Here is a 27,803-nt window from a genome sequence, read left to right as displayed (position 1 = left end):
CCGGAGCGGGGGAGGGAAGAAGCTGTGCGCTCGCTGATTGGCTGTTAGAGAGGAAGTCACCCTGGAGAGACGGCGGGGCGTGGCCGGCGCGCTCGGCGGCGACGCTCCGGCAGGCGATTGGCCGGCGGCGGTGAAGTGTGAGCAGCCCATTGGCTGGTGGGGCGCGGCGGCGCGCTCGGATTGGCTGGCGTGGAACCCCCCGCGCCGCCATTGGCTGGCGGCGGCCGCCGGGGCGCTGCGGTGCCGCCAGGACGCGCCGCTCCCGCCGCTCCCCCTCAGCCGGCAGGGCCGGGCCCGCCATGGCCCCCGCCTGGATCGGCCGCCTCTGCCTCCTCCTGCTCTGCCTCTGCGGGGAGGCCGCCGCGGGGTGAGTGCGCCGCGCCCACGGGCCTCGGGGGTCCGCCTCAGCCCAGGCCTTCCCCTGCTCGGGGTCGGCGGCCGCGGTGCTGACGGGACCCCGCTTGCTTCCCCTCATCGCTCTGCTTCCTCTCACCCTTCCCGTCTCCCTCCCATGCCCTCTCCCTCCCCTCTCTCCCATCCCCGTTCTCCTACACGCTCTCCCCGTTCCTCTTCCCTCACCTTCTCTCTCCCCCCACAGGAGAGACTTCTACAAGATCCTGGGGGTGTCCCGCGGCGCCTCCATCAAGGACATCAAGAAGGCCTATCGCAAACTGGCGCTGCAGCTCCATCCCGACAGGAACCCCGACGATCCCCGGGCGCAGGAGAAGTTCCAGGACCTGGGCGCTGCCTACGAGGTGAGGCCGGGAGCCGGGAATGTCCTCCCCGGGCTGGGAAGGGTGGATGAGGCTCACAGTAAAACAGGCTGGAGCTTGGCCTTTGAGACTCGTGAGGATTCATCCTGGAGCGTTCAGGGGGTGGGAATGGAGGTTTGTGGGGAGTTAAAGGCTCTTCCCATAGGATGCAGCTAGAATCCGGCTTTTCCCTGTTACTGTGTGAAATTCCATCTTCCCCCTGTTAATATATTGAATTCCATCCCACATCTCTTATTATCACAGAATCCCAGGATGGTTTAGGTTGGAAGGGGTCTCATTCCATCCCTTTGCCATAGGCAGGGATCAAATTCCCTTTCTTCCTTCTCCTTCTCATCAATTTCCATCCTCCCCCTATTACTACACCAAATTCCATCCTGCCCCTGTTAATACATCCAGTTCCTCTCCCACATGAAAAACAAGGATCCAGAGCATACCAAGTTGCTTTATAAGGGACACTCAATTCTGGTTCCATTTCACCCAAAACAACCAAATCAACTCACTGTGTCCCACAGCTAACTCAGCAGAAGGATTTCCAAGCTCTCCTGGCTAAACACAAACACCTTGGAAGGTAGGACAGGTTGCTTTCCATCCTCTCCCTGTAAAGCCAACCTGCCATCTCTGGCTTTTCCAAATATGATCAATGGGGGAGGAAGGGCAAGGAAGACTAAATGTGACCAGAGACTTCTGGATCTCTGAGGCAGGAAAGAGCAAAGATCAAAACTTAGGAAATAAATTTGATGCTTAAAAGTCATGGCTGAGACATAGAAATGGTGGTATGTAATGGTTTGCCTCAGCATGTCCTACTTTGTAGAATTTGAGTTTTCCTTCTGATTCTTTTTTTAATATTTAAGATAAACTCAATGTTTATGTTTTCCAGGCTTCTCCTGCTTTTTTTAATGAATGAAATATACTTGTTGTGTGCTTAACTTTTCCAGACAGCACAGCAAGCAGGGCTCCTGTAGAGTCCCCAGGGAAAAGTGCTGGGGGCCCTCAGAGCCTTGTCCAACACCTCCCCTCAGCTCCAGATGAGCCTTTCCTCCATCCCTGCCTTTTCCAGGTGCTGTCAGACGAGGAGAAGAGGAAGCAGTACGATGCCTATGGAGAGGAGGGCCTGAAGGATGGGCACCAGAGCTCCCACGGAGACATCTTCTCCCAGTAAGGAGTTTTAACCCTTTTGGGCTGTCCTGCAGCTGCTGCTCTGATTCTGTGATGCTCAAGCACCCTTTTGATGGGGTTTTTACCTGGCCCAGGGTCTCTGATGTGCAAGTTGAGAATTTGAAAAAATACATTTACAGTGGGTATCCCACATGCAATTTCCAGTTTTGGTGTGCCCCACTCCTTGCTGCAAACAGGAACCAATAAATACTGCCCACGTGGGCACCTCTGGCCACTGTGGGTGATTTTTCAGGTGCAGCACCTGCTTCAAACATGTGGAAGCTTTCTCAGGTTATCTCCGTGTGTGACTGGGGCTTAACCTGTTGTCACTCATCACTTTGGGGACACTTTTCCTTCTGCAAAGTAATGCTGTGGTTACTTGCACAGCCCCTGTAGAATTTGGAGCATTAAAAACCAAAGGCACTTGCACATTGCTTGGACAGAGCCTGATTTTCTGCCCCTTTGGATAATGCCCTGTAATCCTGGGTGAGGACTTGCACTGCTGCTCTGCTCTGTTCTGAGGGACCATGTGCAGGATTCCTAGGGAGTTTTCCTCATCCTTCTTCTCCTCAAACTGCTGTAAACCATCCTGCTAGCAGTGACTTGTAGTGCTACTCAGAGAGTTTACAGCTTTTGGTGGTGGCAGCTGAGCAGCAGTGCAGTGTGGAGAGGTCAGATTTTGAGTGTTCTGCTCCAAATTTTGGTGGTTTTAGTGCAGAAAACTCCTCCAAAATGGCTGCTGTGTTTGAAGACTTCAGTTGTGTTCTGTAGGAGCAAGAAGAGGTTCTTGGGTTTACTCTGGAGCTTTAGGACTCTGAGGAGGCTGCTTTTTAGTGGAGTAGAAGCATTTGCCCAGAATTTCTTCCTGACCTAACCAGTGTGTTTAACTCCAGTTTCTTTGGGGACTTTGGATTCATGTTTGGAGGGAACCCTCGCCAGCAAGACAGGAATATTCCCCGAGGAAGTGACATCATTGTGGACCTGGAGGTCACACTGGAGGAGGTGTATTCAGGAAACTTTGTAGAAGTAAGTTCACCTCTTGTTCCCAGGTTTGAGGTGCCTGACCAGAGTTCAGAATATCTTATCCCAAAAATTAGAGCTGAAATAGATGCTCCTCTTCTGTGTCTGGCAGTGGAGGATGTTGTGGTGCTATTTCCTGTAGTTTATTGAAGAAAACACCCATTTATTCACCTTTTGCATCTGGCAGTGTCTCCATAAAGTGTGATAATACTGATTTGTTGGTTGTCAGTCACCAGCTCAGCTTGATTAGTGCAGCAGCCCAGTTGGAAGAGGTGTAAATTGTCCCTCTGTAGAATGTAGGGATATTTGAGGGGCTGCTCATAAGCTTCAAATTCACTTTGCAATTCTTGTAAAACCACATTGAGGATTTTTCAGTCTCCTTCTAAGGCCAAACATGTCACTGCAAGTTTCCAGATTATATAACTGAGAAAAGTATGTGGAAAATTATTATCTTCTTTCAAGCAAGCTCCATCTCTGGTGCTGACAATCCCTCCTGTCTGCATGTTGGCTTCCCCTTGGTTGATTTTATGCTGTGGCTGTTGGGGGAACTCCAGATAATTTACTCATTGTGTGGGACAAGGAAGTGTCATAACCAAAGTGTGGGGTGTTCCATCCCAGTGTTACCTTTCCTGTGTGGAAAAGTGTGGAAAGAGAATGGCAATAGTGATGTCAGAGAGAGTTTTTTTGGTGTTTAACATGTGATCACAAGGTGAAAACTTGTCATTGTTTTGCCAAGGCCACATTTGCAGCTGTTGTGGCAGCACCACACGAACAACATGTCCCTGCCCATGGCACAAGGCTGGAATTAGGTGATCTTTAAGGTCCCTTCCAACCCAAACCATTCTCTGTTCAGAGAAATCCAGACCCTTATGGAGGCCCAGGAACACTGACATCAGCCTCTCCCTCTTCCCTGCAGGTTGTCAGGAACAAGCCAGTGGCAAGACAGGCACCTGGCAAACGGAAATGCAACTGCAGGCAGGAGATGAGAACCACCCAGCTGGGGCCTGGGCGCTTCCAGATGACTCAGGAAGTTGTTTGTGATGAATGTCCCAACGTCAAGTGAGTTTGGTGCTCGTTCCTGCTCCACAGAATCCTAAATTCCGTGATTTTATGTGGTGACATCAATATAGGGATGTGTATTCCAAAACCCACCGCTAGGTGGGGGAACGCGCCTGTGTTCCCAGGGAGAGCCGGGGACTTTGGGAAGGTTTAACACCGGCTTCTCACTTCCCGGGAGCCGCTCTTGATTCTTGCATCTGTTGGATGTAGAGCTCCCCAGTTTCCTCTTCCAGCCTTTTATTCCTTGCACAGTCACACTGCAGTGGAAGTTCCACAGCTGAATCTGAGTGGGAAGCACGCAGCTGGGAACAGCTGGATATGGAATGCCATGCTGTAGTCACACCCCCTGATGCTGACTGTGTATTTGGGAGCTTACAACTTCACCTTCTCTACTGCCTGAGTCTGAGCTCAGCAGAAAGGCAGCTCTGACTCTCTTGCTTTAGATGTGAGCAAGGAGAGCATGTGTGAGCTTGTGGGGGTGTTCTCATTGCCCCAGGGACACAAATTAAAAATTGAGATGAAGTTGACATAAATAAATAAAGCTGAAAACTGAGTGCTGGGCTGCTCTTCCCATTTTCAGGCTGGTGAATGAGGAGCGGACGCTGGAAGTGGAGATAGAGCCGGGGGTGAGGGATGGCATGGAGTATCCCTTCATTGGGGAAGGTGAGTGTGTGCTCAGCTCTGAGCTGCTCCTCCTCCGTGGTTCTCTGGCACTGGCAGTGCCAAGCCCCCCATGTGGCTGGAAGTGCTGTGTTCTCTGCATGTGCTGAAATCCAGGAGCACGTTCCTAGTCTGGATAACACAGTTCCACTCCCTTAGCTGGGAGTGGGGACATGCACAACACCTGAGCATCTGCTCCAGGCTTGAGCCTTTGAAAGGATCCCCTCTTGCCCTTCAGTGACTAAAGGACATCATTAACATGCAGACAGGTCTTCCAGAAAAGCAGAGGTGTGACCTTGCTGAGGCAACACCCATAAAGCCCTAAGCTCTTTAGGAGATGTTTAAACAGAATTTTGGTCATGTAAATGTCAATTAGTTGGGTTTTTTTTTCCTTTGACTTGTGAGTTGCAAGTCTGTAATATCCTGCTTGTCTCTCCACTCATGCTAACTATTTTCTTTAAACAAAACTTTTCTTTCTCCCCCACAGGTGAGCCCCACGTGGATGGGGAGCCAGGAGATTTGCGCTTCCGAATAAAAGTTCTTAAGTAAGTCTCCAGCCTAGTTAGGCTCTTGCTTTGCCAGATGGAGCTTGTCATTCAGCAGGGCAGGTGCAGGTCTGGCACTCAGGGCTGTGCAGGATGCTCAGCCCTCGTGGTGCTGGAGGAGCTGGACTTGATGCTGTTAAAAGTGGAATTATCAAAGTATTTTATTTTTTTGGCTTGAATTCGCCATGTGTGATTCAGAATAAATATCTCATTTTTTCTAGCACACAATCTTGTAAGGAAATGCACTACTAAGAAAATTGCTGTGTGAGTCAGGACTTCTTGCCACACCTCACCACTCAGTGCCCTTGAAATAGAAAAGACACTTATCAGTGCATATCTTACACAGGAAAATGAGGCTAAATTTGATTCATTCCTCACTTCCCCTCCTATTTTTGATTTCTTCAAACTCCCAAATAGAAGGAAAGGAGCTCAAGGACCTGTTTCCCCTCTGGTGAAGGAGTAAAGTTGAATGGCTCTTATTTCCACAGGCACCCAGTGTTTGAAAGGAGAGGAGATGACTTGTACACAAACGTGACAATCTCGCTGGTCGAGGCACTGACAGGCTTTGAGATGGATATTGCCCACTTGGATGGGCACAAGGTGAGGCCCAGGGTGTTGTGTGCATCCCAAATTCACCTGCAGCTCCGTGCTGAGGGTTGGCTTGCTCAGGGTCTGGTTATCTACAGTATTCCCTCTGTTGGAGCATTCCAGGCCAGTGGAATCTCTGTGAGGGGTGCACAGTGTGTGCCTCACTTCCTGTGAGCTGTCCCAGCAGAGGGTGGTGTTAGTTCTGGCATGTGTCCGGTAAAACAGCCTGGACCCATGGGATATCGCTGGTTTTGGCAAGGAATCAATGCCAGTTGGAGCTTTCCAGTGGGTTGGAAAGAGTGTTGGAGTATTGGAGTGCACACACATAACATGGGCTGCCCAGGGAGGTGGTGGAGTCCCCGTCCCTGGAGGTGTCCAAGGAACATCTGGATGTGGCCCTCAGTGCTGTGTTGACAAGGTCAGAGTCAGTCTTGGCTTGGACTCAGTGATCTTGGAAGTCTTTCCCAACCTCAGTGATCCTGGGATCCTGTAACACCACTAATGTTCTAAATTTCCTTTTCTCTCCAGGTTCACATTGTGAGGGATAAAACCACAAAACCTGGCGCCAAGCTGTGGAAGAAAGGAGAAGGTCTTCCAAACTTTGATAACAACAACATCAAAGGCTCCCTAATAATCACCTTCGACGTGGAGTTCCCCAAGGAGCAGCTGACGCCGGAGCAGCGGGAAGGTGCGTGCCCAGAGCCCTCAGCCTGAGCCTGGCACAGCCCCTCCAGGGGCTGGAGCAGCCAGGAGGGGCTGTCCTGTCCCTGTGCCCCTTGTCCAACATATCACAGTTGGCTGATGGCCTGTGATGAACTCCCACTTCCCTTGGAAGAGAGGAAGCTTGGCTGCTGCGGTTGTGGCTGAGGTTGGGATGTGCTGCTGCTGGAATGCAGCTCTTGGCAAGTTTGCAGGTGTTTTGTTTTGGTGCTGCCCATCTGTGTGACCCCACAGCCTTGCTGGGCTCAGCCTCTGTCTGCTTTGCCTCGGCTGGAATGGGATCACAAAGGGTTTTCCAGCCCCTGCCGCTACTTTCTTGGAGGCAAGACTTGTGGAAATGCCTCTGCTGCTGAGGGTAAGGAGTGTCACACTGTGTCAGGAGAAGGGTTGTTCCTTCCCACAGCTCCTTCCACCCTACTCCCTCTAGGACAGATCTGCTGCTCAGCTTCAAATAGAAACCTGATGAACCATGTAGGAATACTAAAATTGCCAGAAGGGTAAATCCTTAAATCCTGTACTCCCAGCAGGGGGAATTCTTTGCTCCAGCAGCCTCTGTGGTTCTGCTGTTCCACATCAGAGTAGGAATCAAGGGCCTCATCCTCTGCCACAGGACAAAGATATTCCTGGCATGTACTAGTGCAGCTCTTCAGGAAATCCCCATCCCCAGAACTTCTTCTAGAGCTTCTTCTGAAGTGGATTGACTTCTTTAAGTGGATTTCCTGGACTCCTCAAGTTTGTAGTGGGAAGCCAAGCACTGGGTGGGTTTTATTCCGCTGCTTTGGCCACACTCTGCCAGCTGCCCTGTGCAGTCCAGTTGGTGGCTGCAGCTTCAGATGTCCTGAGGCTCTTCCTGCAGCTGTTTGAGCTGGGAGGTGTGTACCTCTGGGCTGGGCTTAGAGTGATCCTGCTTCATGGTTTTATCCCTGGGCTTTCCCTCTTGTTCCAAGAATGTTGTACAGGGCACAACGGCCTCCTCACTGTGGAGTCTCAGTCCAGGCTCTGCTGCCCTTCCAGAAGCTTCATCAGGCAGTAGCAGCTCTGAAACAGATGTGAGGTTATTCCAACTGTTGCTCTTGGCAGTTTAGAGGACACTGGGCAAGGAGCAGTGACAGAAGCCTCCGTGTTTCTGACAGAATTGCTCACACACCTCTGCGGATATCCGGGAACAGGGATGATGGCACTGGCATGGGTGTGTTCAGGCACAGGGCCTTGGGTGTTTATTTCCCTCCCAAAGCAATTCCACATTTCCCTGGGGAAGCTGACTGGATAGGCAGTCAGATGCCTTTCTGTGTGCTGGGTATCTCCAAACATCCATGATATCAGGAGTTTTATGAGGGAATAGGTCTATCCCTGTGTGTGGCAGCAGCTCAGTGTACACAATCAATGGAAAACTGTGGGCTTCAGAATTCAAAACATCCCTTTTTTCCTTGTTGTTGGCAGTGGTCCTCATTTCTTATCTCCTGACCACATATCCAGCTCCTGGGGCTGTCAGAAGATAACTGCCTCCAAGAGCACCACCCCCAGCTTTGGAGTCACAGAAATAATATCCCTTCTTTCCTGCAGTGGGACTTGATCACTGCTGATGAGAGCTTCCTCTCCCTCTGTATTGTAACCTGTCACTTTTAGTTGGTATCAGCAACATCTCAAAGGAAAAATTGACTTCAGACTCCAATAAAAAGTGCCTGAAGTGCAGTAGCACCAATTGTTAGGATGCCTGGTTGGAATTCCTGATTAAACCTCGGGTACATGTTGAAATATCCTGTGCACTACTGAGGGTGTTCTGCCAGAGGTGTGGGAGCTGCTGGGAAATGAGGTGTGGGATGGTGCTAATCCAAATTTTTTCAGGGTTCCTGGAGCACACCTTTCTCCAGTTACAGCCTTCCTTTTTAAGAACCAGACATCCAGGAGCCACATCCTGTCACCCACCAGCTGGAAAGTGACTTGGAGGCTCCTCTGGATGCAGGAGAGGAAGTGAATTTGCCTTGGAGAATGACCTGTTCCTAATAATGAGCAGCTTCTAGACAGGGGTTCACTTTGTCCTGGTGTTTGTGAAAAAAGTTCAGGAATCTCTGGTCATCAGGCAAGGAACATGAAAAGCTCTTGCCTGGCAGAGAGATGTCATGCTTCCAGTTACTACTTCCAGGGCAGTTTTCCAGTACTTTAACAAAGCTACTGTGACCCTTGTGCATCCCATCACTGGTTTTCAAGGACAGTAGAATGTGTAGGCAAAAAGGCTTAAGGATAGTCAAGCAGGACAAGGGTTGCAGGGAGACAAATTGTTTTTTAGCAGGATTTCCTGAAGGATTTGCATGCCTGAAAGGTTGGAATTTTCTTCTGTACAAGTAAATTGGTTGGTTTCATTACTGATAGTCAATCTAAACCTCCCCTGGAGCAACTCGAGGCCATTTCCTCTCATCCTGTCCCTTGCTCCCCTGAGCAGAGTCTGACCACCCCCGGCTGTCCCCTCCTGTCAGGGAGTTGTGCAGAGCCAGAAGGTTCCCCCTGAGCCTCCTTTTCTCCAGGCTGAGCCCCTTTCCCAGCTCCCTCAGCCACTCCTGGTGTTCCAGCCCCTTTCCCAGCTCCATTCCCTTCCCTGGACACGCTCCAGCCCTCGATGTCCTCCTTTTAGTTATTTGAAGGTTGCCCACAGTGTTGGGAGTTTCCCTCTGTTTTGGGCTCAGTGGTTTCTGAGGCTGCTCTGAGCTGTGTCCTGAGGGGCTCCAGGGCAGTGAGTGACCAGGCTGAGTTAATCAGAGGGGACTCCCTCTCTAATCTCTGGAAAAACAGTGACACATCCACCCTTGCCACTCTGCTTCCTCTGCTCCATGTGGGCTTGCCCTTTAAGCAGCAGTGGAGACCTGCCAGCCCTTCCCTGTCGTGCCGACCCCAGGAGATGAGCTATTATGGATTTAAGGGCTGACTCACTCCTTAGCCTGTTTGGTAACAATTTGATACTGACAAATCCTTGAACTGCCCATTCCTTGGAGTGTTTCGTGTATGGGATTTCAGGAATGGGGAAGAAGTGCTGGAAGAATCATCCTGACATCTTTGCTGTGCTCTGCGTGTGACGCTCTCCCTTCCTTTGCAGGTCTCAAGCAGCTGTTGAAGCAAGGATCAGTGCAGAAGGTCTACAACGGATTGCAGGGATATTGATGTGTGGAAAAACTGGACTTCCCTGGAAATGCAAAGTCAGATTTGTTTGCAGTCTTTTCTCCTGCCCAGTGTAGAAGGGGGAAGAGGGAGGGGGGCAATGGTTGAGGTTTAGCTCATCTTTGGTTTGTAAATTATGGAAGTGCTCAGAGTTTGGGGAAATACTTTTTCAGGACATAACTGGTGCTGCCTATCATGTTCCACGTCCTGGAACAACAGAGATTCCTTGAGCAGGAAAACATAGGTGGGGAAAGGAGTTTTAAATTCCACACAGATTGGAATTCCGGTTTTTAAATATATTTTGATGTGACTTTTCTTGGCCATCTCAACATATTTTCATAGCTGCTCCTGCTTTTTATGTCCTTTGTGTAAATTTCTTCCAAATTCCTGTTGTTTTGGGGTGATATTTTTAAGGCCAGCCCTTCCTCCCCTTCCCCTCTGAGTCCAGAGTGCGGTACTGGTTGAGAGTCTGGTTTTGGGGCAGGAATACTGATGCTGTTGGAAGTGCACTGGACTGTGTTAGACCCCAAAACCGATTGGGAAAAGAGTCTTTCAAGGCCTCTGTGGGCTCTCCTAACTACCAAGTCCCAAAAATTGGTCAGAAATTTGAAGTTGCACCAGTTTAACAGAGACTCCTTGGTCATGGTGGAATTTGGGAATGGCTCCTCATGGCCTTGGTTGTCCCTCGTTGCCCCCACATGGAACCAGTCTGGAAAAGCTCCCTCCCCTCCTGCGCTCTGTCCTCCGTGAGGACGGGTGAGGCTGATGGGAATAAAGTGTTTGTTGGAGTTGGAATGGCAAAACCTCCCTGGTGATGTGTTTCTGGGACAGACCTGGGCTTCCCTCTGCCAGGCAGCAACAGAAATCATGGAATCAGTAAGGCTGGAAAAGCCTTGTGAGGTAAAGTGCAACCCAGCATTGCCAAAGTCACCTTTAACCCATATCCAAAAATGTCACATCCACACGTCTGTTAAACCCCTCCAGGGATGGGGACTCCACCACTGCCCTGGGCAGCTGTGCCAGTGCTTGACCACCCTTTTAAGGAAGGAATTTTCTGTCATATCCAATCTAAACCTCTCCTGGAGCAACTTGAGGCTGTTTGCCTTTGTCCTGTTGCTTGTTCCCTGGGAGAAGAGCCCAATGCCACGTGGCTCCACACTCCTTCCAGTTCCTTCAGGGATCTTGGGGGCTGTAAAGTGGGATCCTTCCAGCTTCTCCCTACCCCAATTACTTCCCAATTATTTGGGAAATGGATAGGCTCTGGTTTGCCTACAGGGAAGTGTCTCCTGGGGAGCAGCAGATACAGCCTCAGGGTGGTTTTGTTTTCAGTTTATTCCCTGTTTTCCTTCCTTGGGAGCAGGAAGCAGCTCGAGGTGGGCACAGCCCCTGTGTCCATGCTGCCCTTGGTCCAGCAGGTCCCACCCACCCCTGCAGCTCCAGTGGGAGTGACGCAGGGGAAGCAGCAGCCCCGGGAAGATTTCCTGTTGGATCCTGTGTACATTTGCCTTGGCAGAGCACAGCAGGGGCTTGGGGAGCAGCTGAGACAAACCTGCAATGCCAAACCCTTGGTCTCTGCTTCTCCTCAGAATCCATAAGGATACAGTGGTAACCCCAGCTGAGGCTGCTTCCTCTGCCCACAATGCCCACTCTTTTTGCCTCTGCTCCCCTCTTAGTTCAAGTTTCTAGGAAACCTCAGATTTCAAAGAAATTCCTTCCCGTATCCCAGTGCATAGGGCTGTTTCCTGTTATTCCAGCCACTTGCAACCCTGCTCACCTGTAGTAATAAATCCAAAAAGCCAGGATTTCACCCCTAAGCTCCATTGTGTAACCTCTCCTACCTGCACCCCCAGCAGCAGCCACTGGGTTTATTTTGGGCCTGAGTCCTTGTTCCCACTGCTGCTTTCCTTTCCCTGCTAATTCCTTTCCTTCCTGTGGTTTGTTTTTATTGCATTGTGGGGCCAGACTCTTTGGAGAACACAACAATGGCTGCAGAGCCCCTGCTTGCACACCAGCATAGAGAAAGACAGGAAAAAAAGCCCCAAATTCCAACCAAAAACCCCTGCTTCCTTCCACCCTTCCCCCCCTGCTGTGGGGTGTGTTTGGAGCCAGCTTCCAATGCCTTTCCCAGCTCCAAAGCTTCCAGAGCTTCCATGATTTTGCCCAGCAGCAACAGCAGTGCTTGCTCAGACGTTCCCAGTGGTTTTGGTCCTGGCCCGCTCACAGGGTGCTTGTTTTAGGATTATGGAATATTTGTCCTTCAAGGATTGGGGGTGTGGAGGGTGCTGGGTGTCCATGGCATTTTCTGTCCCCTTCTCCTGTGACATGGAGCTGGTGGGAGTGAGTCATGGCAGACATGGACTCCTTTATCCATAGAAATGCTTCCCACGAGGTTTAGGTGTTCACATCTTGGTCTGGCAGCAAGCAAGGATCCTGACTGAATCTCCAGGGTGGGAATTCTGTAATGCACAGCTTGAATTTCCAGTCCTTTCTAAACAATGCCATTCCCAAACTGGAACAAATAAACACAAATTTCCTGGGCCTCTTTTAACCTAAATCCTTGGAATGGTGAGGATTCAGATGGAGGCATGTAGTTCAATTCTTCTAGGAAAACACTTGTCCTTGGAATGCACTCCCAGAAGTCCATGCTGCTTTGGGAAGGCCTGGCTGAAACAGGGTCCTGGTTTATTCCTGAAGGGAATGGCTTTCAGCACCTCCAGGGGCTGTGTGTGTTCTTTCAGAGCCTCACCACAGGCTGGCTTTTAGATGTCATCGCCTCCATCAGCTGTGTTCCCACCCTTTGGCTGGATCCCTCCCATCCCAGGGGAGGGGAAGGAGCAGATGGGATGAGGATTCCATAGCAGGTTGATGATGGGAGGGAATACAGGCCTCATATCCATCAAGCCCTGCAGCCTTGCTCGTGTCTTCTGTCCCTCCACAGCGTGGGCTGGCTGCACCTAGAGCCACACTCCCCATCCCAGCCTGGATGGTGAAGTTTTGGAGCTGCTCCAAGGAGTTTCAGCCCTTAGTGTGGGGGTCTTGGGAGGAGGGCTTTCCTCCCAATGGCTTCATTCACACCAAAGGCTGCTCCCAACTTTGGGAAGTGGGTGAAAGTGTTCCCAAACAGGCACTTTTCCAGGGAAACGTCTCTGAAGGCGCAGTGCAAGCAAGCTTGGGTTTTTCCAAAGAAAAATCTTGTTTTTTCATGTCTCTATCTCCCTCTGAACCTTTCTGCTCCAGGACTGGGCAGTGGAGGAGGAAGGGAGAAGGGACTGTTGCCAGGAGAAGTTTGCTCGCTTTGGAGTGGGAACCTCCAGCTGGAATGGGAAGGTGAAGCAATGATTTTTTGCTGGAATCCTGACTGTGATTCCCAGCCAGGAGTCTCCATCCCTGCTGGCCTGCATTGCAGGAGCAGGAGCTGGTGGAGCAGCCTGGCTTGCTCCGGAGCAGTCCCCAGGGAGAGGGCAGCCCTCCGGGGCAGGGCAGAGGTGTGGGATGGGTGGTACCCGCTGCCTTCATCCCGCCTGCCATGGATCCCTGCTCCTGGCCAGCAGCCAGCTCTCTCCTCCCGTTTCCTCCCGCTGACCTGGGAGGTGAGCAGGAGGGAAGAGGGCAGCGCTGGGCACCGATCACCCTGCGAGGAGGGAGTGGCCAGCACGGCCCTTCCCTGTGCTGAGAGGCTTCTCCAGGGAGCTGCTCGTTTCCATGTGGGAGCAGGAGGCTGCTAGGAGCAGATCCCCTCATCCCCAGTGCAGCCTCTGGTGTTAACAAGCGTGTCCCAAAGTCAGGAATTAAAACATCTGTGGCTGTGACACTGTGACCTTTGGGAATTTGGAAGGATGGGGTTTGTTTAGTCCTGAAAAGCCACAATGACACCAGTGCAGGCTCCAGTGCGTAAGAGGTGTTTACAGGGATAATCCCACTTCCTTCCAGATGGATCCATCAGCCCCACTTTTTTCCCCCCTCCCACCCCAGCAGGCACCAGAGCCCATCACTGGTTTTGGCACAGCAGCTTCCAAAGGACACAGATGGAGATACCAACCTTGCAGAGGGAGCTGATGTCCAAAAGGAAACAGGTGACCTGCCCATCCCATCCAAGTTCCCCATGGGATGGGTGAAGGAAAGAGCTGGTGCACATGGACATTGCCTCACTGGAACAAGTGAGGATCGTTTGTTGGACCAAGGCTAGGGCGTCTTATCTGAGCCCTTATCCAAGACAGCGGCAGCGGAGCGGGCTGATGGAAACCACACGTGGAAAACAAAGCCTTGCCCGGCAATCCCCGCAGATAACAGGGATGGGTCGCTCTGGGAGCTGGTTAAAGCTGCCAGAAGCTTCCATGAGGGTTCATTCACCCTCCTGCAGAACCCAAAAGTCCTCCAAGGAGAAAATTGAAACCACCCCTCGCTGATGGATTACGCACTGGCGCCTGTCCCGAGCTGTGATCAGGGAGGAAGAGCAACCAAATTTGGGAAAGGATGAGCCGTGCATGTGGCTGCCGTGTTGGAGCGGTGGTGGAACAGGAGCCCAGCTCCCAGTTCTGAGGCAGCTGGGCTACTGTCCCCCAGCTGTCACACCCAGCCAGGCCTCAGTGGCCCCACCATGAGGCGCTTGAAGGTTTTGGGGAGAGGAAGAGAAATTCTGGGGCTACGATGTGTTGGAGGTGGATGCTGCCACCATAACTCCTCTGCTGCTGGCCACCAGGTCGGACACTGATGTCACGGCCAGGGAGATCCCTCAGGATGGAGGTGCCAGGTTTGGGTGTGTTGCCCATGGACACCAATGGAGATGAGGCTGTTCCTCAGGGTTCTGCACTTTTGGGGGATCCCCACTGCCCAGTTCCTTGTGGAAACTCAAGAGCAGCAGCAGAGTCAGCTCCGTTCTGGAGCATTCTCCAGACACACACAGGGAGCTCGGGGGCAGGAAAAAGGCTTTTCCAGAGATGGATGAAGTGGACAAGCTCAGACTAGCTCATCTGTCCAAAAGATGACACATTTCTGGAGCAAAAAGCAAAGCAAGCTCTGCTGTTCCAGGCCTCCCCCGCAGTGCTTGTCACCTGGGTCTGTCAGTCCTGGGTGCCATCCCTGCTCCATCACAGCCATGGGCATCCCACAGCATCCACACTCAGCCATCCCAGCCAGAGCAAGGAGCTGCAGCCCAGGGAGAGGGGATTGAGATCAGGAATCACTCCAAGTCTTGGGACATCTGCAGGTAGCAGAGATGCCCTGAGTCTGGAACTCAAAGCAGAGCTGGGAATGCAGTGGTTTCTCCCAGCTGGAAGGGACTGAATCCCTTTGCAGACAGCAGATGCAGCACGTGTGACCTTGGGCACTGCCCCGGTGTCCCTGGATGCTGGCGGCAGGGACATGGAGCGCTCGGCCCACAGCACAGCTCCTGCCAAGGGCGCTGCTCCAAGGGCCGAGCGATGACGTTCCCGTGCCTCAGCCGTGTTGTTTTGGATTCTCCGGCCTCTCGGAGCCCGCCAAGGGTGGGGAGCGCCCCAGCCCCTGCCCCAGGAGCCTGGGGGAGGTGGGGGCCAGGGTGATGAGATGTGGGCTTTGGAGACCTCCTCCTCCATCCCTCCATGAGGACAACCACTAAGGTCATCTTCGCATCCCTTCTGTCCCTCATCTCTTTTCCCATCTTCCCTCATCCCACCCTGTCTTGCTCACGGGGTGTTTAGAAAAGAAGGAGCTGGAAGCTAATCCAGGAAAGCCTGTGCTGTCCCCAGCCAGCTCCTGGCTCCCTTCCTGCTGCCGGAGCAGTGGAGATGCACAAGAGAGCTTAAAATCCCATTTTGGGTGAAAGGGAAACGTGGCCAAGAGTTTCTTATCCATGCAATCAAAGTATAAACAGTCAGAGTGCAGGTTTTAGCTTGGATTTGGGTTGTGGAAAAGGAAAACTGTCCCCTCACAGCTGTGTGTACTTGACCTCAGCATCTCAGACCGAACGAGAAAATGAAAAACGTTGAGAAAATTACTTAATTGAGTCAAACCAAAGCTGGGAGAGGGTTGAAATGAGCTTAGGAGGTGCAACACCCTCCTGCAAACACCACCAGTCTCTTTCCAGAGACTGGAAAACTCAGCACACAACCCACGGTCTGGCACAGGGGCTGGCAATGACAACGAGCCCACCCAGCACCAGCAGCTGTGGCCAGGATGGATCCACAGCCCCACATGGTGCTGCCAAGGGGAACAAGAGCAGCCAAAGGTGTGGTGGGAGCTGATGGATGGTTTTATTACCCAAGGTGTGACATCCTCCCTCCATCCCCACTGGAACAGGGATGAATGAGGGTTTAACAACATCCTTTTAACCACTCCATGGCAGTTTCTCCTGCTGCTTTCCCCACGCCTCTCCCCCCCATTTTTCCATGCATGCCCAGTGTTTCTGTGTGGAGTCTCAGTGTATTGCCTGGTGTGAGGACCGTCCACAGGGCTGGGGGCTGCTTGAGGCGTCAGTCCAGCTGGGACAGGACTGGGAAGCCACCAGTGTCCTTGGGGAGCAAAGCCTGTGGCACTGGGGACACACATCCCTTGTGAGGGATGGGCTCAGTCCCTGCCTCCATGGAGGGGTGATGGATCCATCCTCTGTCTCCATGCAGGGATGATGGATCCATCCTCTGTCTCCACGCAGGGATGATGGAACCAGCCCCTGCCTCCCCAGGGTGATGATGGATCCACAGAGAGTTGCTGGATCTTTGGGAAGATGATGGATCCATCCCTGACTCCACAGGGAGATGATGGGTCTGTCCCCTGCCTCCACGGGGTGGTGATGGCTGACGGGGAGATGCCAGCTCCGTCCCCTGTGTCCATGGGGTGACATGGGACAGCTGCCCACGCTAGCAGCTCCCTCCCGTGCACAGGAAGATGCCCAGGGCCAAGCCCAGCAGGCTGAGGCTTCCCAGGACCAGCCCCAGTACCAGCGGAGTGCGCGATCGGCTGCTGACCTTTCCTGCAAGAGGCGAGAGGGATGGAGGTGACGACTGGGCCACGCCACCACATCCCTGTCCCCAACCCCGGCCCCACCACGGACCTGTCCTGGCGCTCTGAACCTCCAGGATGCTGACACAGGTGGTGTTGAGGAAATACTGCAGGTCCTGGGTGGTTATGGGGTATTTCATCAGTTGTTGCTGGGCGAAGGCGGCCACCGGGAGCTCGCCGGGCCAGCGGCACTCCCAGGTGGCGCTGGGGACGTGGAAGCTGAGGAACGCCGTCCTGTTGAGGGTCACCTCGTAGAAGCTCTGGGCTGTGCCGTTGGGGTAGAGGCGGCAGCCGAGGTGGCAGCACAGGTGATGGGTGACTGCGGGGACAGAGGGGACAGGGTCACCACACTCCCACCCTGAGCACCCCGTGGCCCTCACCAGCAGCAAACCGGGCACTGAGTTTGAACAGCCTCAGCACCACCCAAGCCACCCACAGCTTTGCTTCGCCTCGGTTTGAGCATGGCAGTGGCTTTTCCAGCGGCTGGGACTATTTTCCCTCCCTTATCTCCACACAGCAGAGCTCTGGTTCTACAGAGAGGGAGGTTTTGGGCACAGAGCTGCCTGTGGCTCTGGTGGATGGAGCGAGGCACCGGGACAGGGACACCAGGAGGGGGAGGGCGGGTCATGCCAGAGACTCCGCGGTGACACTGGGCTCCCCAAGGGTACAGGAGTGTGGGGCTGCGGCAAAACCGGTTTGGGGGTAACCAAGGAAAGGAAAGGAAAGCACACCCCAGGCAGGAGCAGCAAATGCAGCAGGGCTTGTGGGGCAGAGCGAGCTGGAGCACAAAACCATCACCAGCAGCGTCCCTCAGCTCCCACAGGCTGCGGGATGCAGGCAGGGTGCCAGTGGGATACAGCTGGGATGCAGGCAGAGCACAGGCAGGGAGCAGACAGGGCTCCTACACCTCACCACCCCACAGGCTGCAGCCCCCAGCCCTTTTCATGAGGAGCAGCAACAGGTTGAGCATCGTCCCATTCCCGGGGTGTGCTCCGGGTAAGAAATTCCCGGCTCCACAGAAGGGCTCCCTTTGCTCACAGAGAGGTTTTGCACATTGCCGTGTCCCCATCCCTTTGCCCATCTGTCCCTGCAGAGCCACCCCCGTGCCTGGCAGCGCAGAAGAGGCTCCCCTCCCGGGGCACCCACCCCTGTCCCCCGGGTACCACTCACAATCGGTGGGTCTCTCCTTGTTGAAGAGCATCACCAGCTGCCTGAAGTTCTGCAGGTAGGTGATCACCTCGTTCTGCCGCCGGGCCCAGGCGTCCGGAGGCTCCAGCGGGAGCACCTGGGTGACATTATTCCCTTCCAGGAGATGGCTGAGCTGCCCATTCAGACTGGCGTTCCCCCGGAACATGGAATAGCCCTTGTAGACGCGGGTCAGCTGGAGCATGGTGAAGGCGAGCGGAGCTGCGGGAGACGTGGGACATCAGCCACCTCCCCGTCACCCGCCGTGAGCCCCGTGTGTCCCCACGCCAACCCCGGTGTTCCCAGGCACCGCCGTGTCCCTGCCTTACCCGCCTGCTCCGCTGCGCAGCCCAGGACCCCGCCGAGCAGCAGCAGCAGCAGCCGCAGCATCGTGGGGACGGGCACGGCGCTGGGGACACGCTGCTGGCCCCGGGGCTGGCCCGGCTCGGAGCTCAGCCTGGCACCGCGCTGGGGACACGCTGCCGGCCCCGGGGCTGGCCCGTGGGATGTTAAGCGGGCCGGGGAGGTGGGGCTGCGGGGGGAGGAGAGCGGGACTCCGGCCAGGTCTCTCCCATTTCCTTAACCCGAGCCACCCGCACCCCTTCCCTGCCGGATGTGCCGGGCCCCGCGGCGACTGAGGATGCAGGATGAGGCTCCAAGCTCCTCCCGGCACAGATGAAATTGGGCGAGCTGCCAGCACCTGACTCCGTTTCCCCATTCCTTGGGCAGGGCCCTGTCCCACTCCCCTGGGGGATGTGGGAGAGCAGGGGGACACCGTGATGGGGACCATTGCCAGGGAATGAGGAGTATTGGAGGGAGCAGCCTCCCAGCACCACACTGCACCCACCAGGATCCCATTCCCTGGAGGGTGCAGGGTCCCATGGGGTTCCCCCCGCTCGAAGGGACACCTCAGGGTCACCTGTAGGATCCCTTCCCCTGTGGAGAGGATATCCAGCAACAGGACTCCGCTTCCTGGAAAGGGGTGACACTGGGTAGGTGAGCTGGACAGTGGGGATGAGAAATCAATGGCAGGGCCACACCGCCATAGGTTTGTTTTCTAATTACACCTAAAATAATTATAAATTTAAAATTTTAAAATGTGACATTTCTGCTAAAAGCTCCAGCTTGTCTCATTGGCAGAGCATGGCACAGCCTGGGGTGGTACATAATAGCATCCATGCTATGGCATGGAACACAGGCATGGAATGCTGGAAGGGAAGGGATATGAAAGCACAACTCATTCCACCTCGTGCCATAGGCAGGGACACCCAGGTTGCTCCAAGCCCCGTCCAACCTGGCCTTGGACACTTCCAGGGATCCAGGGGCAGCCACAGCTTCTGTGGGCAGCCTGTGCCAGGGCCTCACCCCCCTCACAGGGAAGAATCTTCCTCTGGCAGTTTGAAGCCATTCCCCTTTCTCAGGGCCCTTGGGAATAATCTCTCTCCATCTTTGTTGGCTCTTTCAGGCACTGGAAGGCCACAGTGAGGTTACCTGGAGCTTTTCCTCTCCAGGTGAACAAACCCAGCTGTGCCAGCCTTTCCTCCCAGCAGAGCTGCTCCATCCCTCTGCTCACCCTGCTGCCTCCTCTGGACTCTCTCCAGCAGCTCCAGCTCCTTCCTGTGCTGGGCCCCAGGGCTGGGGCAACTCTGCAGCCGGGGTCTCACCTGAGCAGGGCAGAGGGGCAGAATCCCAATCCCTTCCCTGCTGCCCATCCTGCTGGGGATCAGCCCAGCACAGGGGGGTCCTGGGATGGGGCATGGCCAGCCCTCACCACCTGCACCCCCAGGTCCTTCTCCAGGGCTGCTCCCTCTGCTCATCCCCAGCCTGGACTGATCCCGGGGGTTGCCCTGACCCAGGGGCAGCACCAGCACCTGGTGGTGTTAAACCTCATGAGATTCCCATGGGTCCCTTCTGGAGCTTCTCCAGGGCCCTCTGGATGGCCCTGTCCTTCAGGAGTGTCACTGCACCCTCAGCCTGGTGTCACCTGCACACCTGCTGAGGCTGCCCCGAACCCTCTGTGCAGTGATGCAGATCTTAAATACCACTGGTCCCAGTACAGACCCTGGGACACCACTGGTCACTGACGGCCACTCTGAGCCACTGACCCTCTGGAAGTGACCATCCAGCCAATCCCTTATCCATCTGACAGTCCATCCATGGAACCCAGCTCTCTCCAATGCAGAGAGAAGGATGTTGGGTGGGATTGTGTCCAGGCTGTATAGAAATCAGGATAAATGTCATCCATGACCTTTCCCTTGCCCACTGAGGGAGTCACTCCATCAGAGAAGTCCACTGGGTTGATCTGGCAGGCCTTGCCCTTGGTGCAGCCGTGCTGGCTGTCCCGGGTCACCTCCTGTCCTCTCCGTGCCTCAGCAGAGCTTCCAGGTCTATCCCAGGATCCTCCCGAGCACAGAGGGGAGGCTGACAGACCGTAGGTCCGCGTCCCAGGCTCCTCCTTTCCACCCTTTTTGAAGATGGGAACAAGGACTCCGTTTTTTTCCAGTCACCTGGGGCCTGACCGGACATCCAGGACCTTCTAAATATCCTGGAGAGCGGCTGGGCAGCTCCCTCAGCCGATTCCTTCAGGACTCAGGGACGCACCTCCGGCACGATGGCGCGGTCGGGGACGGCGGGGCATGTCCCCACTGCCCGGCACCATGTCGCGACACAGGGCGACGTGTCAAGCCGTCTGTCGCTCCGTGGCGGCGGGCTGGGCGTGTCCCCTGGGTCGGGGCGTGTCCCGGGGCGTGTCGCCGGTCCGTGCGTGTCCCGGGGCGTGTCGCCGGTCCGTGCGTGTCCCGGGGCGTGTCCTCGGCGGCGGCGCCGGTGCCGGGAGCGCAGCGATGGCGGCGGCGGAGCTGGAGCGGCTGCGGATGGCGGGCGCCGGGATGGCCATCGCCGTCCTCACCAGCGGCGGCGACGCGCAAGGTGCGCCCGGCGGGGCGGGGGGCTCGGGCCGGGCCCGCCGCGTCCCCGCGTGTCCGTGCCCGCGACCGCGACCGCCCGGGGCCGGAGTGCGCGGCCCGCGCTCCTCCCGGGCGGGAGGATGGGGACCCCCCTCCCGTGTGCCCCCCGCCCGCGCCGCCTCCCCGTCCCCGTCACCCTCGGGCCGTGGGAGGGCAGGGGTCCCACGGGGGGAGCCCCACGGAGGGGGTGTGCCCGTCCCTGTCCCCATCCCCGTCCCTCCCGGGATAAGCAACTCGCTCCCGGCAGTTTCTCGTCGGCGGGCCCTGCTGTGCGCTGAGTTTCCCCGGTCTCAGCCCACGTGGCTCCCCGCCCACTCAAGGGGACACCTCAGGGTCACCCATCGGGTCCTGTTCCCTGTGGGGTGCAGGGTCCCATGGGGTTCCCCCCACTCGAAGGGACACCTGAGGGTCACATTTAGGATCCCATCCCCTGTGGGGCGCAGGATCCCGCGGGAATGCTCCAGCTCACGTATCACCTTTCCAGGCATGAACGCCGCTGTCCGCGCTGTCACCCGCATGGGGATATACGTGGGAGCCAAAGTCTTCCTCATCTATGAGGTTGGGGTTCCCCCCCTGCTCCCCATCATGGCTGGGGGGAATCCACCCCCCCTGTGCCGGGGTACCTTTCACCTCCACCCTCTGCTTCTCCACAGGGCTACGAGGGGCTGGTGGAGGGGGGTGACAACATCAAACAAGCCAACTGGCTCAGCGTCTCCAACATCATCCAGCTGGTGAGGGTCACCGCGGGGCCACGGGACTCCAGATCCCAGCCCCCCAAACGTGTGTGACAAGCCGCGTGTCCCGTTCTGTTCCCAGGGCGGGACGGTGATCGGCAGTGCCCGCTGCAAGGCCTTCACCACGCGGGCGGGCCGGCTCCGGGCCGCCCGCAATCTGGTGGAGCACGGCATCACCAACCTGTGCGTGATCGGCGGCGACGGCAGCCTCACCGGCGCTGACATCTTCCGCTCCGAGTGGGCTGGGCTGCTGGAGGAGCTGGTCCGAGATGGTGGGTGAGCCCCTCCCAGCCTCTTTGGGGTGTGACCCGGAGGGTCACCCCGGTGCTGTGACCCCAAGGAGGCCTGGGCACCAGCCCATGACGGTGGGGACGTGAGTGCCCTGAAATAACCGGTGTGGTGGCCGTGACCCCCGCAGGGCAGATCAGTGAGGAGGTGGCGAAGAAGAACTGCCACTTGAACATCGTGGGGCTGGTGGGCTCCATCGACAACGACTTCTGCGGCACCGACATGACCATCGGCACCGACTCGGCGCTGCACCGCATCATGGAGGTCGTCGACGCCATCACCACCACGGCACAGAGGTGAGGGGATGGGGGGCTGGGGGCTGCAGCTCCCCGGCCATTGCATCCACCCACCTCCTTCTCTTCCCACCCGTTGTCCTTGCAGCCACCAGAGGACGTTCGTGCTGGAGGTGATGGGTCGCCACTGCGGGTAAGCCCTCATGGGTGGGGAAGCCATTGGTGGGATGGAATGCCACATTTCAGGGCCAGTGCTGCCACTGCTGTGTCCCCCCAGGTACCTGGCACTGGTGTCCGGCCTGGCCTCGGGCGCTGACTGGCTCTTCATCCCTGAATCTCCTCCGGAGGATGGCTGGGAGGACCTCATGTGCGAGAGGCTCGGGGAGGTGAGAGGCGTTCCTGCCATCCCATCCCATGCCCTGTTCCCCCCACAGGGGCCTGGGCTGAGTCCTGCAGCCGTGCCCAGCCCCTGGGAAGCTTCGGGAGCTGCCGCCATTGTCCCTGTGAACCAGGGCACTCAGCAAATCCAGCCCTCGCATGCCAGGGGCAGCGCTGGCTTGGGGGCTCAGCTGCCCGTGACCTGAGCCACCCCCAGAGCAGCACAGAGGGTGGGAAGGGGAGGGCGCTCACACAGGGCCCACGGTGAGTTTTGGCTGAGCCGTGGTGTCCGTTTGTCCTCCCCTTGTGGCAGACACGCAGCCGGGGCTCGCGGCTCAACATCATCATCATCGCCGAGGGCGCCATCGACCGCAGCGGCAAACCCATCACCTCCAACTACGTGAAGGACGTAAGGGACTGCCCCGGCACCACCCTGGCACCCACGGACACCGGCGGGTCCCCAGCGTGATGTCCCCTCTTCCCCACAGCTGGTAGTGCAACGCCTGGGCTTCGACACGCGGGTCACCGTCCTCGGCCACGTGCAGCGCGGAGGGACCCCGTCCGCCTTTGACCGTGTGCTGGTAGGTCCAGGGGAGGGCACAGAGAGGGGAAACCCACTCCTACCATCCCTCTGCCAATGGGAAGGGGTGAGACTCAGATGGGCTCAGCCCTGCTCTGCCATTTCTCCTCGTTTACTCCAAATTTCATGGCTTTTTAAATAAAACCATCAGCTTTCCAGCAGTGAATCAGCAGCCGCGTGGTTTCCAAGCCTGTGGGAGCATCCCTGAGCATCCCACCCAGCTGGCACTGGTGGCCCCAGTGTCACAGGTGCCCCTGTCCCTTTGCAGAGCAGCAAGATGGGGATGGAGGCGGTGATGGCGCTGCTGGAGGCCACGCCAGACACCCCGGCCTGCGTGGTCAGCCACTCCGGGAACCAGTCGGTGCGGCTGCCACTCATGGAGTGTGTCCAGGTGGTGAGTACCGGGGAAGTTGTGTGGGAGTCTCACTCCCCTCCCTGTGAACGTGGGTGTTATGGTGCTGCATCTTTCTCCCTGCTCAAGACAAAGGATGTGCAGAAGGCCATGGATGAGAAGAGGTTTGATGAGGCTATCCAGCTCCGTGGAAGGTGAGGAGCAGGGACCAGGACCGGGGGTGACATCCCTCTTGGACAGGGGCTTCTCCTTGTGGGGAAGCTGTTGGCTCTTGCAGCAGAAGGGTGTCCCCAGTCACACCCCAGGGGCACTGGGGAGACTGCCCCTTCTCCCAGACGTGCCCTGGGGACACATCACCGTGTCCTTGCAGGAGCTTTGAGAACAACTGGAACATCTACAAGCTGCTGGCGCACCAGAAGCCAGCTCAGGAGAAGGTGAGGGGTGATGGGGAGCAGCAGGGTACACCATCCCTGCTCTGGGGACACGTGGGGATGTGCTATTCCCATCCCTGTCCCCGCAGAGCCCCTTTAGCATGGCCATTCTGAACGTGGGAGCGCCGGCCGCCGGCATGAACGCTGCCGTGCGCTCGGCCGTGCGCATCGGCATCTGCCAGGGACACACCATCTACGTGGTGAACGACGGCTTCGAGGGCCTGGCCAAGGGGCAGGTAAGGGGGACCCTGAGCCTGGGATGTCCTGGAGGGTGGGGTTGGGCTTGGGGGAGGGGGGCTCTTCCCACCTCTAACCTGTTGCTGGTGCCCGCAGGTCCGCGAGGTGGGCTGGCATGACGTGGCAGGATGGCTGGGCCGCGGTGGCTCCATGCTGGGCACCAAGCGGTGAGTGCAGCCCGGGGGACAGGGACATAGGGAAAAGGTGTCCCCACCATCCTCACCCCACTGTCTGCCCCCCTTCCCCACCACAGGACGCTGCCCAAGACCTGCATGGAGAAGATCGTGGAGAATGTGCGCAAATTCAACATCCAGGGGCTGCTGGTCATTGGGGGCTTTGAGGTGCGGCGGAATCCTCGGTTCAGTGCGGGCTGGGGTGGCTCTGGGCATCCCAGAGGAGTCTTTCTGGGGTGTGGATCTGGCTGCAGGGCCAGCATTTCCCAACTCCTTGGCTGCTTGCAGGCGTACGAGGGGGTGCTGCAGCTGGTGGAGGCACGCGGGCAGTACGAGGAGCTGTGCATCGTCATGTGCGTCATCCCCGCCACCATCAGCAACAACGTGCCCGGCACCGACTTCAGCCTGGGCTCCGACACGGCCGTCAACGCTGCCATGGAGGTGAGGGACACGGGCAGGGACAGCTCACGGGGCCGCCGTGCTCCACCGCCTTCCGTCACGGCCTGGAATGGCCAGTGACCCGTGCTGGGAAGCAAAGGTGGCTTTTCCCTGGTGTGACCTCGCCTTCTTTGGCACAGAGCTGCGACCGCATCAAGCAGTCGGCCTCGGGCACCAAGCGCCGCGTGTTCATTGTGGAGACCATGGGGGGCTACTGCGGGTACCTGTCCACGGTCACCGGCATCGCCGTGGGCGCCGACGCTGCCTACGTCTATGAAGATCCCTTCACCATCCATGACTTAAAGGTGAGCAGCAGGAGCGGTTCTCTGGCTAAAATGAGAAGGAAAATCGGGCAAGGGAGGGCTCCCGAGCAGGGCAGGAGCTGGAGGACATGGCCCTGCTGGACTGATGTCAGGACAGGATGGCTGTGGGATGGCTGCCGGCATCTGGGTGTTCATCTTGCAGGCCAACGTGGAGCACTTGACTGACAAAATGAAGACAGATATCCAGAGAGGGCTGGTGCTGCGGTGAGTTGGGGGTCCTTGGGGACAATTACTGCAAACCCCAGCCCTGGGGCAGGGAGCAAGGCTGGAGCTGAACTCTTTCCATGGCCAGAGAGGGGTCCTGGGCATGGTGAGGTTTGGCACTTGGCCCTGGCGACACTGGATGCCTCCGCTGCCATCCCCATCCCAGCCCCAGGGTCCTCCTGGGGGCACAGACTGGGACTCTGGGCCTCAGGAGAACAAAAAAGTGTTATGGGAAACAAAGGGGGACCCCCTGGGCATGCCAGGGGAAGGAGCAGCCCCCCAAGCCCTTCCCTCTGCTCCTCAGCAATGAGAAGTGCCATGAGCACTACACCACCGAGTTCCTCTACAACCTTTACTCCTCTGAGGGCAAAGGCATCTTCGACTGCAGGATCAATGTCCTGGGCCACCTCCAGCAGGTACAGGGGACAGGGTGACCTGGGCCCTGCTGGCCCTGAGAGCTGGGCAAGGCATGACATCCCCATTTCTTTGTCCCCAGGGGGGAGCCCCAACCCCCTTTGACCGCAACTATGGGACCAAGCTGGGAGTGAAGGCGGTGCTGTGGATGTCAGAGAAGCTGCAGCAAGTCTACAGCAAGGGTGAGCCGAGTGCTGGGGATCCCACGGGGGGTGGGGAAGGCTGGTGGCTGCTGCTCCAGGCTTCCAGGCTTGGCCCCCAGTGAGGTGGCCAAGGTCAGCAGTGTCCCCCTCCCAGGACGTGTGTTTGCCAACTCTGGAGACACTGCCTGTGTGATCGGGCTGCGGAAGAAGGTGGTGGCCTTCAGCCCTGTGACGGAGCTCAAGAAAGTCACGGATTTTGAGTAAGTCCCCATGCCCCAGCGGTTCACCGGCTCCCGGGGGAACCTTCCTGGGCTGTCTGCTCTAGAGCTGTGTCCCTGCAGGCACAGGCTGCCCCAGGAGCAGTGGTGGCTGAACCTACGGCTGATGCTGAAGATGCTCGCCAACTACCAGATCAGCCTCACCGAGTACATCTCGGGGCAGATGGAGCACGTCACCCGTCGCACCCTCAGCATCGAGAAGGGCTTCTAGTCCCACCAGCCCGGCCCATAGCCCCCGCCGTGTCCTCTCTGTGCCCACATGCTGCTGGGGGAGCACTGTGTCCCCTCTGTTCTCAGTAGCCCTGTAGCTTTGCCATCGACCCCTTACAGCAGGCAGAGCCTGGTGCTGTGTCCCAGAACGGCACAATCCTGCCCCGAATCACTGCTGCGGGTTCTGGTCCCTGTGCGGATGCAGAAGAGTTGCTTGAGCCCAGCCGCACAGCCCAGACCCTTAATCTTCCCTTAATAGTTTATTATTATTTAATGATGGGGTATTTTGAGTCCTTATTTAGCGGCTTGACCGCCTGAGCCAGCTGCTGCTGCTTGTAGTCGCCTGCCCCACGTGCGGGAGGGGAGTGAGGAGGATGCAGAGCCATCCCGGAATGGGTCCGAGCAGTTCCCAGGGGCTTCTGGGTGCCCCTGTGGAGCTCCATCCCCCGTGGGGGTCTCGAGGGCTGAGCACGGGGGTCCTGGCGAGCCCCTGTCCCCTTGCATGACGCTTGGCTGCGACCGTCACCGCGTGGCTGTGGGCGCCGTGTCTGTCACCTCACTGCTGCTCTGTGATCCTGCACCGCCCGCGGCGCTGCTCCTCTCCTCTAGAGATAAAACCTGCTGGAGCCAAACCTGCCTCCTGGAGTGATCATTGTGGGGGGATGGATGGCAGGACAGGGGTGGGGTGGAGGGAATAGCAAAGCCTGATGGTTTTCCCAAGCTGGGTTAATGCTGGGCCAAGACATTCCCTGGTTTTGTGCATCCTCAGAGCCTGGGAGAGTGGGACCACAGGCAGCTTCTCCCCCCTGTCCAAGTCATGGTGGGTGCAAGGTCAGCATGGTTTTGCAATCGCTTCACGATTCCAGAGAAAAATCACTATGTTCCCACCTCCAGAGGAACCACACAAGTGCTTTAGGGTGGTGCTGTGCTTGTTTGTGAGGCAGTTTCTCAGAGCACCGGCCAAGTGTGCGGGCCTGGCCGAGCTCCGCGCGCTCGGGCTGCGCCAGACGGTCACAGGGAGCCCCTTTCCCAGGCGACTTCCCTCCTGGGGCTGCTGGCTGACGGCTCCAGCCTGCGGCACAGCATCAGCACACATCACAGTCTTTGGGGTCAAGCATGCTGTTACTTTGTCCTCCCCATGGACTTGTCCCCAGCTGAAAGTTCCCCCTGACTTGCCCCCTGCCTTTCTCTGATGGAGTGACTCCCTCAGTGGGCAAGGGAAAGGTCATGGATGACATTTATCCTGATTTCTATACAGCCTGGACGCTATCCCACCCAACATCCTTCTCTCTGCATTGGAGAGAGCTGGGTTCCATGGATGGACTGTCAGATGGATAAGGGATTGGCTGGATGGTCACTTCCAGGGGGTCAGTGGCTCAGAGTGGCCTGGGACCAGTGGTGTCCCAGGGTCTGTACTGGGACCAGTGGTATTTAAGATCTGCATCACTGCACAGAGGGTTCGGGGCACCCTCAGCAGGTGTGCAGGTGACACTCCTGAAGGACACGGCCATCCAGAGGGCCCTGGAGAAGCTCCAGAAGGGAACCTGGGCTTGTGAAAAGTGTCCCTACCCCAAAACCATTCCATGATTTC

The 27,803-nt window shown here is 56.6% G+C and overlaps 3 protein-coding genes across 4 annotated transcripts; 2 read left to right on the top strand and 1 right to left on the bottom strand.

Annotated features, from left to right (window-relative positions):
* The first annotated feature begins 204 nt into the window (after positions 1-204).
* On the top strand, positions 205-10,473 carry DNAJB11 (DnaJ heat shock protein family (Hsp40) member B11). The gene is made up of 10 exons (XM_041416387.1): positions 205-367; positions 599-755; positions 1,831-1,928; positions 2,822-2,954; positions 3,865-4,007; positions 4,588-4,670; positions 5,155-5,212; positions 5,701-5,812; positions 6,329-6,488; positions 9,609-10,473. The coding sequence occupies exons 1-10, from the start codon at positions 300-302 to the stop codon at positions 9,671-9,673; spliced, it is 1,077 nt and encodes a 358-aa protein (XP_041272321.1). The 5' UTR covers positions 205-299; the 3' UTR covers positions 9,674-10,473.
* Positions 10,474-15,881: 5,408 nt separating this feature from the next.
* On the bottom strand, positions 15,882-18,326 carry PROCR (protein C receptor). Its single transcript, XM_041416269.1, has 4 exons — positions 18,160-18,326; positions 17,816-18,052; positions 16,698-16,964; positions 15,882-16,616 (listed from the first exon to the last, which is right to left on the bottom strand). Exons 1-4 carry the CDS (start codon positions 18,218-18,220, stop codon positions 16,504-16,506), a joined length of 678 nt encoding a protein of 225 aa, XP_041272203.1. The 5' UTR covers positions 18,221-18,326; the 3' UTR covers positions 15,882-16,503.
* Positions 18,327-20,607: 2,281 nt separating this feature from the next.
* PFKL (phosphofructokinase, liver type) lies at positions 20,608-26,844 on the top strand. Of its 2 annotated transcripts, XM_041416374.1 has the most exons (22): positions 20,608-20,758; positions 21,281-21,354; positions 21,450-21,527; positions 21,613-21,802; positions 21,949-22,114; positions 22,200-22,244; positions 22,329-22,437; positions 22,743-22,838; positions 22,918-23,010; positions 23,278-23,403; positions 23,491-23,555; positions 23,732-23,795; positions 23,882-24,028; positions 24,126-24,196; positions 24,283-24,370; positions 24,491-24,643; positions 24,781-24,945; positions 25,106-25,167; positions 25,472-25,583; positions 25,664-25,763; positions 25,879-25,984; positions 26,066-26,844. In XM_041416374.1, exons 1-22 carry the CDS (start codon positions 20,674-20,676, stop codon positions 26,211-26,213), a joined length of 2,343 nt encoding a protein of 780 aa, XP_041272308.1. In that variant the 5' UTR covers positions 20,608-20,673; the 3' UTR covers positions 26,214-26,844. The 2 variants fall into 2 exon arrangements, with proteins under 2 accessions (XP_041272308.1, XP_041272307.1); XM_041416373.1 differs by having other exon boundaries at positions 24,283-24,643.
* Positions 26,845-27,803: the final 959 nt, after the last annotated feature.

The sequence above is a fragment of the Onychostruthus taczanowskii genome, unplaced genomic scaffold (assembly GCF_017590055.1).
Source record: "Onychostruthus taczanowskii isolate IOZ18803 unplaced genomic scaffold, ASM1759005v1 scaffold51, whole genome shotgun sequence".
NCBI classification, from domain to species: Eukaryota; Metazoa; Chordata; class Aves; order Passeriformes; family Passeridae; genus Onychostruthus; species Onychostruthus taczanowskii.
The sequence above is the reverse complement of the archived record's forward strand: the minus strand, read 5'-3'. Positions and strand labels throughout refer to the sequence as shown.